The 16074-nt window shown below is 40.9% G+C and overlaps 1 protein-coding gene across 2 annotated transcripts in view; it reads left to right on the top strand.

The window, feature by feature from the left end:
• mtpap (mitochondrial poly(A) polymerase) overlaps positions 1–16074 on the top strand; it is a 57594-nt gene that overhangs the window by 36021 nt on the left and 5499 nt on the right. For both annotated transcript variants that reach the window (XM_059639159.1, XM_059639154.1), the window contains exons 5-8: positions 583–794; positions 984–1210; positions 6583–6672; positions 12752–12825. In XM_059639159.1, the coding sequence (XP_059495142.1) occupies positions 583–794; positions 984–1210; positions 6583–6672; positions 12752–12825 (603 nt within the window). The remainder of the gene's footprint in view (positions 1–582; positions 795–983; positions 1211–6582; positions 6673–12751; positions 12826–16074) is intronic.

The following is a 16074-nucleotide window of genomic DNA, read 5'->3' on the forward strand; positions in this document are numbered from 1 at the left end:
CAGGCAACATCCTGGTAAAACTCCTCTGCACCATTTCCAAAGCTTCCACATCCTTCCTATAATACGGCGACCAGAACTGTATGCAATACTCCAAGTGTGGCTGCACCAGAGTTTTGTATAGTTGTAACATGACCTCATGGCTCCGAAACTCAATCCCTCTACCAATAAAACCTAACATACTGTACAGCTTCTTAACAACTCTTATCAACCTGGGTGGCAAGTTTTATTCAGGACTGCTTTCTTCTCCATTATTGTATCGTAAGGTCTGTGCAAAAGATAGCAGATTTCCTATGACATTACTTACAATAAGTGAAGCATTCGGTTTTTTTTAAGGAAAGGATTGTAATGTATCGTGTTAAGATGAAAGTTTATCATTTTTCTAAGGTTAGGTAGAAATTATTGTTTACTTTTTGGGAAGTGCTTGTGAATTTTAAGCTTCCATTTCAATGATTGACTCTTTTTTTCTTTATCTTTGAAACAATTTCCCATATGATGTATGCTAGAAGTGCTGCACACCAGCATGTTCCATGGAGTTGTCAGTATCAGTGATATTCTTTGCTCACTAACTTTGTTTGCTTTTAGAAAAGAAGTGCCTTCTCTATGGAATATGAAACAAAAAGAGTGGCATCAGAACGGGTAGCCACACAAAACACCCTTTCAGTGATAGGCGAATGCATTGATCGGTTTGCCCCAGGCTGTGCAGGAATACAGAAGATACTCAATGCGCGTTGCCCATTGGTGCGGTTTTCCCACCAGCCATCAGGATTTCAGTGTGACCTCACTGCCAATAATAGGTGAGGAGTACCAAAATTAAATTGTGTATTACATACTACAGATCTTATATTAGGCTGCTTAATTCCATACTGTTTCAATGAGATTACAATGTTGTTTTCTGGTTGACATAATTGGCATCATTTCAGGTTAGCAGAGCATTTGCCTTTGAATCAGTTTTTAACAAACTGCTTATTTCACTTTTGCTACAGAATAGCTATGCGGAGCACAGAACTCCTTTATATCTATTCTAATATTGACCCTCGGATACGGGCTCTCGTGTTTGGTGTTCGGTGCTGGGCTCGTGTTCAAGGGATTACAAGCAGTGTTCCTGGATGCTGGATCACTAACTTCTCCTTGACCATGATGGTTCTGTTCCTGCTGCAGAAAAGAAATCCACCAATTATACCAACATTAGACCAGCTCAAAGACCTAGCAGGTAATGTAAGCCATGAGATTTCAGTGTGCTTTCCATGCTAGGATTTCAGAACATGTACAACTTTCATATCAAAATCTTTTAAGTCTTAGGTGGAAATTTCTGTTGTCACTACTGTGCCACTTCCCTGAAAGAGTAATCTGCTGGGCTGCATTCATCTGCTGTAACAATTACCCTGAGAAGTTTCCTCCTTAGCTTCCCAAGAAACATTTAATAAGTTAATATAAGACCATAAGACATAGGAGCAGAAATTAGGTCATTCGGCCTATCGAATCTGTTCCACCATTCGATCATGTAACCCTTGATCCCCTTGACAATCAAGAACCTTCCTATCTCATTGTTAAATGTACTCAATGACCTGGCCTCTACAGCCTTCTGTGGCAGTGAATTCCATAGATTCACCACTCTCTGGCTGAAAACATTTCTCCTTGTCTCCTTTGTAAAATGTCTTCCCTTTACTCTAAAGCTGTGCCCTCAGGTCCTAGTCTCTCCTACGAAAGGAAGCATCTTCCCAACATCCACTTTGTCCAGGCCATTCAGTGTTCTGTAAGTTTCAATTAGGTCCCCCACCTCATCCTTTTAAATTCCAATGAGAATAGTCCCAGAGACTTTAAACATTCCTCATATTTAAGCATCTTGTTCCTGGGACCATTCTCGTGAACCTAAATATGAATTTTACTCATGTAGGTTGCATAACATCATATGTGCACCAACAATGGTGGATGATTTCTGGATCCACCATTGTTGGTGTACATATGATGATAAACAACCTACACATGAGTAACATTCATATAGTCTGTCCATTTATATGTGCAACTGTACTGAAAAGTGAAGGCAGTTTCTATATACCGTGTAAAATCTCTTGTCATTGAATCAATTTGTTGATTTTTAAAAATTACTTGTTCATGGGATACCACTGTCACTGGCTAGGTTAGCATTTATTGCCCATCTCTTGCTGATCGTTCAGAATTAACCTCCTTCAGTGCTGTAAGATTCTACAATACCATCTAGGTTAACTCCTATTTCAGTGGGCCCACTGTTATCCCTTTGATCCATCACCTGGCTGTAAGTTCCACAGGGAAGAGGATGACATAACCCTTGAAACCAGAATAAACAGGAACTTAACAAATCTTTTGGCAGTTCCTGAGTTCAGCGGAATTGATGATGGAACATGGGGTGCGCACCCAGGTTTTCTGGACCTTTATGTGATATTTATGTGTACAGGGGTGATATAAACATAGTTTGGGGAAGGAGATAAATTGAGGTTTGCTCTGAAAGAGGATATCAATGTCACAGGGCCCTCCCGTTAATTTTTCTTAAAATTTTGAAAGGTACAGCAAGGAAGTTAAGGAATGAAACAGAGAATTATGAGGAAGTGCATTTTCTCAGAGATCAGAAGCAGCAATATAGATGGTAAAAAAAATGTATGCTGATCAAAGACACCTGGGTGAATGTGCATTAATCTGTGAAGGTGACAGGACCTTTTTGTGAAAGTTGTTAGCAAAGTATATCAGACCTTAAACTTCATAAACAGTGATTTTTGAGTACAAAAGCAAGCAAGGAAATTATGACAAATGTTTATAAAACTCTGGTCAATTCCCACATGGTATCGTGCATCCAGTTCTGACTCTCACTGTTCAGGAAAGAGGTACCAGTCCTTGACACATTTCAGAAAAGATGTCCTAGAGTGGATTCAGGTTTTGGGTATTGTTGTTACAAGTTTAGATTGGAGAGGCTGCGGTTGTTGTCCTTGGAGCAAAGGAAATTAACAGGAGATTTGGGAGAAGTGTATAAGGTTGATTGGTTTAGGTAAGGTAGACAGGAAAGCCTCTTCTCATTTTATGATTGTACAGTGATTTGGAGACACAGGCTTAAGACTTGGTGAAGAGATGCACGAGGGAAGTGAGACAGAATCTTTCTGCACAGTGAGTGGTAATGACCTTGAACTTGCTGTCTGATGGAGGTGGGTGCACAAACAATCATCTATATTTCAAAAGGAAATTAGATGGGCACTTAAAGAAATAAATTCAGGACACAGGATTGAAGCAGGTGGCGAAACTGACTGGACTGCTCCCCAGTGTGCTGCCATGAACTTGATGGACTGAATCAATTCCTTCTATGCCGTTAGCGACTCCTTTACTTTCAAAATCCAAATCAGTAAATAAAGCTCACAGACTTTGTTAGGGAACATTATCATTAGCCTTTAATTATGTATATCACTTTGCTGATTTACATTGATACCAGTAATGGCTCTTTTGAACAGAATTGTTCAGCTCACCTGAGCTGGTATTCTGAAGGATCAAATCAGCTGGTGGTACTGTAATTCCTTTTGTGCGTACCCTTTTTACTTTCTTTTCAGATAAGTCTAATTTTCTTATGAAAACCTCAATTGATCCTACCTCCACCACACTCCTCCAGGCATTGAACGCCAGATCCTAAGACTTCACTGTGTAATTTTTATCATGCAGCAATTGTGTCCTTCTGGTTCTCGGTCTTTGTACCAATGGGTACAGTTTTCCCGTTCTACTCTGCACAAATCCCTGATGATTTTGAATACCTGCATCAAACCTGTCCTGAAACTTCTGTTCTCCAAGGACAATAGTTCCAACTTCTCCATTCTATCTACAGAACTAAGCCCCTCCTTTCTTAAACCATTCCTGTAATTTTTTTCTGCACTCCCTCTAATGCCTTCACTTCCATTCTAATGTATGGTGTTCAGAATTGTGCCGGACACTCTAGTTGAGGCTGAGTTAGTGTTTATACAGGTTTAACTTGCCAGTTTTTGGACGTTATGCCATTTTGATCCTAAAATGAATAGTACCCTGTTTTAACTGCTGTCACAACCTGTCCTACTTTAAATGACTCATGCACATCTATACCCAGGGTCTTCTGCTCCTACCCCTTTGAAATTGAACATTCAATTTGATATTCTTCCTAATAAAATATATCACTTCACTGTATTCTGAACTTAATTACATATTGCCCATTCTGCCTTCCTGTCTGTGTCCTTTAAAAGTTCTGCACTATCCTCGTTGCCATTTAAGCAGTAAATGCTTTAAATATCATTATCCTCCCCCTCCAAATATTAACAGAAATCTGTGTTCTTTTTTAAAAGATTCAACTTCATATTCAGGTTCAATTTACATAAAACCAAATAGAATAGGAATTGTTTGTCACTTTTTCTTTCTTTACATCATTGTGAGAGAATCTAAAATAAAATGAGAACTTCACTATTTTATATCTTTGTCCCCATGTTTAGATTTTGAGTTTATTAAGTAACTATGAACCATTACTGTCTTATTTTCTGAAAACTATTTTCTTTTATTTTGAATCTGATATTAGTTGAGTAATTAGTGTAATGACTAGGATGAGCTAATCTTTTTTTCTGACTTCATTCCACATGCCCTCTGTTTCTAGAATTAAGGCAGTATGTCTGTACCAAGTGTAGATGAAGAACTATATTTGGTTATATAACTCCAGGAAAATATCCAAAGTATTAGCTGGAAATTTATCTGTAATCCTGAGTGCACTCGCTGAGGATGCATATTATCATGAAGTTACATTTATCTACAACAGATAACCTCCAGTTACTGCAGTCAAGATTATTATTCAAGGCAGTCATTTAATGAGTAGGTTTATGCGAGAATTTGATGGCATAATTATTGTCATGTCAGAGAATCTTTCTGTTGTAGTTATATGCGGTTTTGTTTGTTTTCCCAGAAGTCAGACGTCATTATGGTTGGGGAGGGAAGACTCTCGGAGAAGCTTAATTTCCTTTACAAGTAAAGTGCTGTTAAAATTTAACATATAAGAAAATAAGACCACAGGAAGTAGGGACAGGAGCAATCCATTCAACCCCTCAAGCCTGTGCCGTCATTCAACAAGATCATGGCTGATCTGCCCAAGGCTTCAACTCCCCAATCTTGATAGCCCAGTATTGCTGTCAACTTCCTGATAATTCAAAAATCTATCTACCTCTAAATAAATAAATGATTTGGCCTCCACCACGCTGGGATAGAGAATTCCAGATGTCCACTACCCTCTGAGAAAAGAAATCCCTCTGTATCTCCATTTTAAATGCATGTCCCTTTATTCTGTAATATATTCCATAGCTTGAGATTCCCTCAGAAATGAAAACATCTCATCAATATCTACCCACTGTGGAGCCCCCTCAGAATCTTGTATGTTTTGAAGGAGACAATATTTCGGGGGTATGCCGTAACAGTGCAGCCAAAGTAGTTTGTTCCTAGAAGGATGTAGGTGATTGAGAATGTAACTGCAAGATATAAGAAATGAGGATCAAATTCCTATCTTGTAGTTTTGAAGGATGGGACACTTTGTGTTCATTGTGAAGTTGAGTCCTGAAAATTCTGCAGAAGAAGCATGGTTTTACAATGTTCATGACCTTGCAGCAGCTTTGAGAATAAAACGTGGTGTGACAATTTTTTTAAAATCTAGAAGTGTTTTCAGGTGTAGGATGAATGTGCAAACATCAGAAGAGGTAGCTTTAAGAGTGCTACAGTTAGATTCTTGGACTAAAAGGAGAAAATGTCATAAACGAATAGCTTGGTGGTACTCCAAATCACTGTTGGAAATGTATTTTATGCAGACTTTAAGCAAAGGCAGATTTGCAATCTGTTTCATTATGCTCCTACCTTCTATTATTTCACAGTTTAATGTTTCTCATAGACCATGGTAACACGGCTGAAATGAAGGAGGTTTGGTCATACTGTGAGACTGTTTCCAATCATGTCCTGTTGAGAGAAGTAAGGATGTATTATCCAAGCTATTATTAAAGGGGTAAGAGCCCAAAATTTTAAACACCCAAACGGCTAAGTTGATAAAAGTACCTATTTTTCGATGCAATCATCAATATTTAAGGAATAAGGATGACCGTAACTACGATAGAAACCAAAAATGTCAGTGTTATTCAGGTTGAGCGGCATGTGTGGATGGAAGCAGAGGTAAAGTTTTAGGTTTGCTGACCCTTCTGATGGTGTTAACTCTGTTTTTTTCAACAGATGTTGCTTGATTTAGTCAGTAACTTTAACTCTGCTCTGTCTGTACGCGTTGCTTGACCTGCTGAGTAACATCAGCATGTTTTTATTACAGACTTATAGCATTTGCAGTATCTTGTTTTTCACCATAACTGCATTTCATTCTGTCCCTAACTTCCCAGCTCATCTGCTGCCTTCCAGAGCTGATCCATTGCTCCTCTATTACTATGCAAGGATCTTGAGGAATTGTAGAATTTACTGCTCAGTAGGCCATTCAGCCCCCTGTATCTGTGCAAAAAACTTTAGCTGGAGTTTCTGATCATAATCGTGTTTCTCTGCTTTCTACTTAAGTGTGATAATGACACTGCTCTTTTCCAGAAGCACAAGATGAATGTATCATTGACAGTCATGACTGCACGTTTGTTTCCAATAACAAAATAAAGCCATCCCAGAATACAGAAACTCTGGGTAAGCAAGAAGATTTAAAATTACCATACGACTTGAAAGCATCTTGTGACAGAATGCCAGAGTTAAGTGAATGAAGGGGAGGTAGAAAAGTAGCATTGTTTTGTTTTCCTTAAACTCTTTCCTTCAACCTCAGGAGTTGATTCTTATCTACTGTGGAAGAAGAAGCTGGTTATCAAGTGAGTATATAGCAAGTGACAAAGATTTAGAATAATGTAGCAAATACTGGTAAGAGTAATAAAATATAAAAATATAACTAAATATAAAACTTCATAAGTAATTTCTGAGAGCATATTAAGGATGGAGGGTAACTGATGTGCCACAGCTGCAGTATGTGAGAGTTCCTAGATGCCAGTTTAGTCCAAAGCAAACACATCTGCAGCAGCAGAGATAGTAGGAACTGCAGATGCTGGAGAACCCTCCAGCCCCGTCACACCCGGCACTTTTCCCTGCAACCACCGGAAGTGCTACACCTCCCCCCTCACCCCCATCTCAGGCCCAAAGACGATCTTCCACATCAAGCAGATGTTCACCTGCACATCTACTGATGTGGTATACTGCATCCACTGTTCCCGTTGAGACCTCTTCTACATCAGGGAAACCAAGCGGAGGCTTGGGGACTGCTCTGCAGAACACCTACACTCGATTCGCACTAAACAACTACCTCCCAGTCACGAACCATTTTAACTCCCCCTCCCATTCCTTAGACGACATGTCCATCCTGGGCCTCCTGCAGTGCCACAACGATGTTACCCGAAGGGTGTAGGAACAGCAACTCAGATTCCGCTTGGGAACCCTGCAGCCCAATGGTATCAATGTGGACTTCACAAGCTTCAAAATCTCCCCTCCCCCTACCGCATCCCAAAACCAGCCCAGCTCGTCCCCACCTCCCTAACCTGACCTTCCACCTGTCCCCTCCTCCCACCTCAAGTTCCACCCCCATCTCCCACCTACTAACCTCATCCCACCCCCTTGACCTGTCCATCCTCCCTGGACTGACCTATCCCCTCCCAACCTCCCCACCTACACTCACCTTTACTAGCTCCATCCCTGCCTCTTTGACCAGTCTGACTCCTCTCCACCTATCTTCTCCTCTATCCATCTTCTATCCGCTTCCCCCCCCCTCCCTATTTATTTCAGAACCTCCTCCCCCACCCCCATTTCTGCTGAAGGGTCTAGGCCTGAAACGTCAGCTTTCCTGCTCCTGTGATGCTGCTTGGCCTGCTGTGTTCATCCAGCTGTACACCTTTTTAATCTACAGCAGTAGTTGAACTCAAGCATCATTAGCTGGGTATATGAGCTGAAGGCTGAACTACAGACACCAATACATCAAGGAGGGAGAGCATTACCTGGATTCCCTGTATCGGAGGCAGTCACATCTCTTTGGTTTGGGTCAAAAACAAAGTTGCTAGAAAAGCTCAGCAGGTCTGTCAGCATCTGTGAAGAAAAAATCAAAGTTAATGTTTCGGGTCCAGTGACCCTTTCTCAGTTCTGATTTTACTTTATTACATAAGCCACCTCAAATCAGCGTGGGGAAAAGCAGCCTAGTGAGATGAATGCACGGCTCAAAGACTGATGTGGTAAAAGTGGGTTCTGATTCATGGGACTGACACTAATATTGGGGCATGTTTGTTATGAATGCTTCAGCCTTGTCTTTAGCACATCAATGCAACTGATGAGGCTGTAGCATTCATAACAATCTTCAGCCAGAAGCGCTGAGTGGATGACCAATCTCAGGCCTCCTGTGTAGGTCCCAAGCATCACAGGTACCAGACTTTGATTCATTTAATGTGATATCAAGAAATGCTTGGAGGCACTGGGTACTGCAAAGGCTGTGGACCCTGACAACATTCTGTCAATAGTACTGAAGACTTGTGCTCAGAGAACTTGCCAGATCCCTATCTAAGCTGTTCTGGTACAGCTACCCAAAAATGTGGAGAATGGCCCAGTACGTCCTGATTACAAAAAGCAGGAAGAATCTAATCCTGCCAATTACCACCCCACCAATCTGTTCTCAATCATCAACAAAGTGATAGAAGGTGTCAACAACAGTGTTATAAAGCAGCACCTGCTTAGCAACAGCCCACTCACAGATATCCAGTTTGGGTTCCGCCAGGTCCATGCAGTTCCTTACCATATTATAGCCATTGTTCAGACATGGACAAAAGAGCTGAATTCCAGAAGTGAGATTAGAGTGACAGCCCTTGACATCAAGACCACATTCAACAGTGTGTGGCATCCAAGAGCCAGGGGGTGGGAAGTGTAAACTCTCCAGTGGCTGGAGTCATACCTCACACATAGGAAGATAGTTGTGGTTGTTGGAAGTCAGTCATCTCAAATCCAGGACATTTCTGCAAATGTTTCTCAGAGTCATGTCCAAAGCTCAACAATCTTCAGTTGCTTCATCAGCAACCTTTCCACAATCATAAGATCAAAAGTGGGGGTGTTTGCTGATGATTGCTCAATGTTCAGCCCCATTCACGACTCCTCAGATATGGAAGACATCCATATCCAAATGCAGAAAGACTTGGACAGTAGTCAGTTTTGGGCTGACAAATGGCAAGCATAGCAACATTCATGTCACACAAATGCCAGTATTACCATAACTGAATCCCCCACTATTAACAGCTATTGACCAGAACCTCATGGATTAGCCACATAAATACAAGAATAACTCAGAAGCTAGGAAATAAACAACATACAAGAAGCTTGACACCATAAGACCATAAGACATAGGAGTGGAAGTGAGGCCATTGGGCCCATCAAGTCCACTCCGCCATTTAATCATGGCTGATGGGCATTTCAACTCCACTTACCCGCACTCTCCCTGTAGCCCTTAATTCCTTGCGAGATCAAGAATTTATCAATCTCTGCCTTGAAGACATTTAACGTCCCGGCCTCCACTGCACTCCGTGGCAACGAATTCCACAGTCCTACCACACTCAAGCTGAAGAAATGTCTCCTCATTTCCGTTTTAAATTTACCCCCTCTAAGTCTAAGGCTGTGCCCACGGTTCCTAGTCTCCCCGCCTAACGGAAACAACTTCCCAGCATCCACCCTTTCTAATTCATACATTATCTTGTAAGTTTCTATTAGATCTCCCCTTAACCTTCTAAACTCTAATGAATACAATCCCAGGATCCTCAGCCATTCATCATACATTAAACCTACTATTCCAGGGATCATCCATGTGAATCTCCACTGGACATGCTCCAGAGCCAGGATGTCCTTCCTGAGGTGTGGGGCCCAAAATTGGACACAGTATTCTAAATGGGGCCTAATTAGAGCTTTATGAAGTTTCAGGAGCACATCACTGCTTTTATATTCCAACCCTCTTGAGATAAGTGATAACATTACATTCACTTTCTTATACACGGACTCAACCTGCAGGTTAACCTTTGGGGAATCCTGGACTAGCATTTCCAGATCCCTTTGTACTTCGGCTTGATGAATTTTCTCACTGTTTAGAAAATATTCCATGCCTGTACTCTCTTTTTTTCCCAAAGTGCAAAACCTCGCATTTGTTCACGTTGAATTTCATCAGCCATTTCCTGGACCACTGTCCTAAACTGCCTAAATGTTTCTGCAGCCTCCCTACCTCCTCAGTACTACCTACCTGTCCACCTAATTTCATATCATGGGCAAACTTCGCCCCAGTCCCTTCATCCAGATCATTAATATATAAAGTGAACAGCTGCGGCTCCAACACTGAACCCTGCAGGACACCACTTGTCACTGGTTGCCATTCCAGAAAAGAGCCTTTTATCCCAACTGTCTGCCTTCTGTCAGACAGCCAATCCTCGGTCCCTGCCAGTAGCTCACTTCGAACACCATGGGCCCTCACCTTATTCAACAGCCTCCTGTGAGGCGCCTTATCAAAGGCCTTTTGGAAGTCTAAAAAGATAACATCCACTGGGTTTCCCTGGTCTAACCTACTTGTTACCTCTTCAAAAAATTCTAACAAGTTTGTCAGGCACGACCTCCCATTCAGGCAAGGCAACCCACTTAATTGACATCACATCCACAAGCATCCAATCTCCCCACCACCGATGATCAGTAACATCAGTATGTATGATCTACAAGATGCACTGCAGAAATTTGCCCAAGGTCCTTAGACAGCACCTTCCGAACCTACGACTACTTCCATCTGGAAGATCAAGGGCAATAGGTACATGGGAACACAAACACCTGCAAGTTCCCCTCCAAGCCACTCAGCATCCTGACTTGGGGATATATCACTGTTCCTTCATTATTGCTGGATTAAAATCTGGAATTCCCACACTTAACGGCAGTACGGATCTACATACAACACCTGGTCTGCAGCGGTTCAAGAAGGCAGCTCACTATCATCTTCTCAAGGACAGCTAGGGATGAGCAATAAACGCTAGCCAGTCAATGATGCCCAGATTCCACAAGACAGTTCTTTTAAAAATAAAAAGTGGGGGTCCATATCTGAACAGTGCTGGAGCCAATGTTCTTGCCAGCCATATAGATAGGGAAGTAGAGAGGGTGTTGAATTATGGGCACAGTGATCAAATTGAGGAAGGTGTGTTAAGTCAAAGAAGAGTCATGGCCAAAGAGAATGTTAATTAATACCAGAAATGACAATGACAGGAAGAGATAGAGAATATGAATTGAAGAGTTAAACCAACAGTGAGGACTAGAATTTACAAAGCAAGTAAAAGAATAAAACTGAAGATGCCATATTCAAATGCACATAGCATTTGGAATAAAACCGATGAACTGACAGCACAAATAGAAATGCATAAATATGATCTGGTAGCCATTGCAGAGTTGTAGTTGTAGGATCTCATAGATTAAGAACTGAGTGTTGAAAAATGCAAGATATTTAGGAATGACTGTTTGAAGGGATGACAAGTACTATAGCCAGATTTGCAGATGAGCCTAAAATAAACGGGAAAGTAAATTGCAATGAAGAATTGAGAAATTTACAAATGAATATAGATAGGTTAGATGAGTGGCCCAAAATTCTGCAGATGAAGTTTCAAGTGGACATGTAAGCTTATCCATTTTTGTCAGAAAAATAGAACGGCAACTTAGCTAAATGAAGGGAAACTTAAGAGTGCTTCAGTGAATAGGGATCTGTGTGTCCTTATGCATAAACACAAAACTAGTGTGCGGGTACAGCAACTAAAAAGGATGGCAAATGGAATTCTGGCATTTATTGCTTAAGGAATAGAGTATAAAAGTACAGATGTGTTGCCACGACTGTACAAGGCTATACAACTTTGGTCCCCTTACTTGAGGAGGGATGTAGTTGTACTGGAGAAGGTTCACTAAATTGATTACAGCAATGAGGGATTTTTCTTATGAAGCGAGTTTGAGCAGTTTAGGTCTATATTCAATGGATCTTACAAGAATGGGAGTAGTTCTAATTGAGGTATAGAAAATGTTAAAGGGATTTAGCAATATAGACATCAGTGACGATGTTTCCTTCTGAGAGGCAATCTAGAATGAGAGGTCATATTTTTAGAATGGGGCAGCACATGTGAGGAGAAGTGACTTCTTTCAACGGATTGTGAATTTGTGGAATTCACTACCCCAGAGTGTAGTGGGTGCTTGGTCATTGAGTAAACTTAAGGAGGAGGTAGATTTTTAACTATTAGAGGATTGAAACATTATGGAGAGTGGGCAAGAAGGTGGAGTTGAGACCAAGATGGGATCAGCCATGTTCAAATTAAATGGCAGAGCATGCTCATGGGGTGGGCTTGCCTAATCCTTTTCCTAGTTTTTGTTTAAAAGAATGAACATAGAACATAGAACATTACAACACAGTACAGGCCTGAAAATTGAACAGAATATAAAAACGAGGAAAAAAATTACTGAAAACATAAGGGGAAAAGAGAACGCATGCTGAAAGTATGAATCAGATCACAAGACTGTCTGTAAATATTTAAAGAAGATTTAACAAAATAAGCATTTGCCCTATAGAAAGTGAAACTGAAAAATTGATGTTGGGAACTATGGAAGTGGCAGATGAACTAAACAGGGATATTTTTATGAAGTGACTTGCAATTCTGGTTTTTAAGTTAAGTAATTTTCAGTTTGGATTTCTCAACAGAGGAACTTCTGCAAGAATTCTTTGAATTTTATGGCAATTTTGCATTCAGCCAACTGTCCATCAATATCAGAAAGGTTAGTATGGTGCAGACTTTAGCTTTTTACTATTTTCTGATGTGGAATAGTGATCTAGTTTTGATCATGCATTACATGACATTGTTACAATGAAACCTAAAAAAAATCTCAGTTGATCATTATTGGGAGTTTCAGTATGAATCATGGGAGCAAAGTAAAATTAGGAAATGTTAAGAGTTAGATCATCTTAAACTGTACAAATGTTCAAAGGTGAATCACTGAATTGCCTTTAAGGAGAGCCCTTATTGAAAAATTGAACGTTGATTATCTTTTGAATGAATTAACTACAAAAATAAAATTTGTAACTTTAGCTTAATGCATTCTTAGGATGTGGACTTTATTGGCAAGGTCAGCATTGTTTGCTGATGCTTTTGAGAAGAGATTATTTTCAGACAGCCAGCTGGATATGACCAAAAGCTACAGTCTGCAACTGATATGTGGTTGAGTTTACAGGACAGATCTCGAAACGAGTGGAATGAGTCAATTTCTCCCAGCTTCTCCCTGCAGCTGTTTAAAAACCATTTGATAGCATTTTACCTTCACAAAATTTAATATTGTGCAACTCATTACAATGATTTATCTATACCAGCTTTTCTGTTACATTTTGCATTTAAATTCTTTTTCAGTGGAACCTGGAAACTTTAAGTACACAAATGAAATGCCTGATGTTTTAGAAATAAAATTGAGTAAGGAGAAATTAAATCGGAATAGAAAACCAATAAAACAGTGCTTTGCAATCAGATATTGAGCATGTGGACACTAAATTCGGTGCTATGTAATAATAATTGTTAACCACCTGATCAAAACTTGTGTCAGCATTTGTGGACTAATCAGATCATGCTGTGATGATGTTTGTAGTTATATTTATGTGTATCCTCGTTTTGAAATATCATCCAGGTGCTGCTTTCATTTCAGGATGGCCCTTAATAGTTTACCAGTAGTTGCAAGAAGTGGTTGAAAACACATTAGAGTAATATTGTTTGACATAATCTGTTTTATAAATGGCAACAATTGAAGAGCCATTAAGCAAACAATTAATGCTTTAACATAAGAAATGTATGAATGTCAGTGATCGCAGGAAGCATGACATGTTGCTGCAGCAGCTGCTGATGTCCTGCTGTTCAACAAGGTGATCCACATATCTATAGCAAGTGTTTGTAGCTCAGGGAACTTCAGATAACGTTGAGGACTGAAATCTGTGCATCAAACATTGCACTGTATCGGCGGTAGGAAATGTCTTGGTGACACTTTGCTCTAGCAGATGGTCACCCTCTCAGATTATATAATTCAAATTTGGTGTGTCACCAAGGACAGGAAGGTGTGACTGCTGGTGAGGCAGGAATGGGACCCCAGGAAATATCATTCAAAGAGCCTCCACCTCTAGAAATGGGCCAAGTTCTAAAGGACAAAGCTGCTAGACTGGGTCTGTGTCAGGTGTTGAGGGAACCAACAAGAGAGAAAAACATACTTGACCTCATCCTTACTAACCTGCCAGCTGCAACTGCATCTGTCAATGACAGTATGAGTAAGAAAGACGACTTTGCAGCCCTGTGGGGAGACAGTACCATCTTCACATTGGAAGTACCTTTTGTCATTTTGTATGACCCTACTACAGTGCTAAAAGGGGTATCAAACAAATTTAACAACTCAAGACAGGGCACTAACAGCAACATGAGTCATACTTCAGCACAAGCTGCAATCTCACACTGGCATGTCCCCACTCAACCAATACCATCGAGCCAAGGGAAGAGCGCAGGAGAGCATGCCAAGAGCAGCACCAGATATTCTTAAAAATGTGGTGTCAACCTGGTGGAGCTACAAAATAGGGCTGCTTGCGTGCCAAACAGCTGAGCAGTTGATTGTGCAATTAATCACATATAAATGTAAATAGGGCGGCATGGTGGCTTGGTGGTTAGCACTGTAGCCTCACAGCACCAGGGACCCGGGTTCGATTCCAGCCTCAGGTAACTGTCTGTGTGGAGTTTGCACATTCTTCCTGAGTCTGTGTGGGTTTCCTCCGGGTGCTCCGGTGTCCTCCCACAAGATGTGCAGGCTAGGTGGATCGGCCATGTTAAATTGCCCGTAGTGTTCAGGGCTGTGTGGGTTATAGGGGGCTGGGATGCTCCAAGGGGCGGTGTGGACTTGTTGGGCTGAAGGGTCTGTTTCCACACTGTAGGGAATCTAATCTAATCTAAACTCTGCAGTCTTGCCAAATCAAGTCATAAATTATGGTAGACAATTAAACAACTCACTGGAGGGAGAGGCACCATAATTATTTCCATCCTCAATAATGGGGGAGCCCAGCATATCAGTCAAAACGTACGGCTGAAACATTCTAGGCAATCTTTAGCAACGGATACTGCAAAGGCTGTTGGCCCTGATAACATTCCCGCAGTAGTACTGAAGAAATAAGAACAAAGAACCAGATGCTGGAAATCTGAAACGAAAACAGAAAGTGATGGAGAAACGTAGCAGGATTGGTTGCATCAGTAGAGGAAAACAGGGTTAATATTTCAAGTCCCGTGACCTTTTGTCAGAACTTCATTGTGCTGAAGATGTGAATCTAAGTACTTGTCACATCCTTAACTAAGCTGTTCCAGAACAGCTACAACACTAGCAACTAGCTGACAATGTGGAAAATTGCCCAGGTATGTCTTGCACACAAAAAGTAGGGACAAAACCAGCCCGGATAGTTTACTCCTGAGATGCTGCTTGGCCTGCTGTGTTCATCCAGCCTCACATTTTATTATCTTGGATTCTCCAGCATCTGCAGTTCCCATTATCTCGGATAGTTAGCGCCCCATTTTAGTTTCTTCTCAATCATCAGCAAAGTGATGGGAAAGGATCATCAGCAGGTCAGTGCGACAGCAATTACTTAGTGATAACTTGCTCAGTAATGCCCAGTTTGCATGCCAGAACAGCTATTCAGCCTGTGACTTCACTAAAACCTTGGTTCAGCCATAACTGGTTGGTGTCATACCTGGCACAAAGGAAGATGGTTGTGGTTGTTGGACGTCAGTGTTATGTGCTACTCTCTTGAGTTGTTTGTGAAGTGTAGATGGAAGAACATTACAAACGTCACAGTACTTGTTACTAGTAGGGTTCATACTGTAATTGCAAAGTAGATTTTAAGATTTTTGTCTCAACAGGACAATTGAAAATTTTTTGCCCTGGCTCCTTTCACTGGTAGCTGTCAGGACTCAGATTAAAAGAATATCTTATTCCTTACTTTATGTGCAGTACAGTGGC

This window comes from Stegostoma tigrinum, chromosome 2, assembly GCF_030684315.1.
Source record: "Stegostoma tigrinum isolate sSteTig4 chromosome 2, sSteTig4.hap1, whole genome shotgun sequence".
NCBI classification, from domain to species: Eukaryota; Metazoa; Chordata; class Chondrichthyes; order Orectolobiformes; family Stegostomatidae; genus Stegostoma; species Stegostoma tigrinum.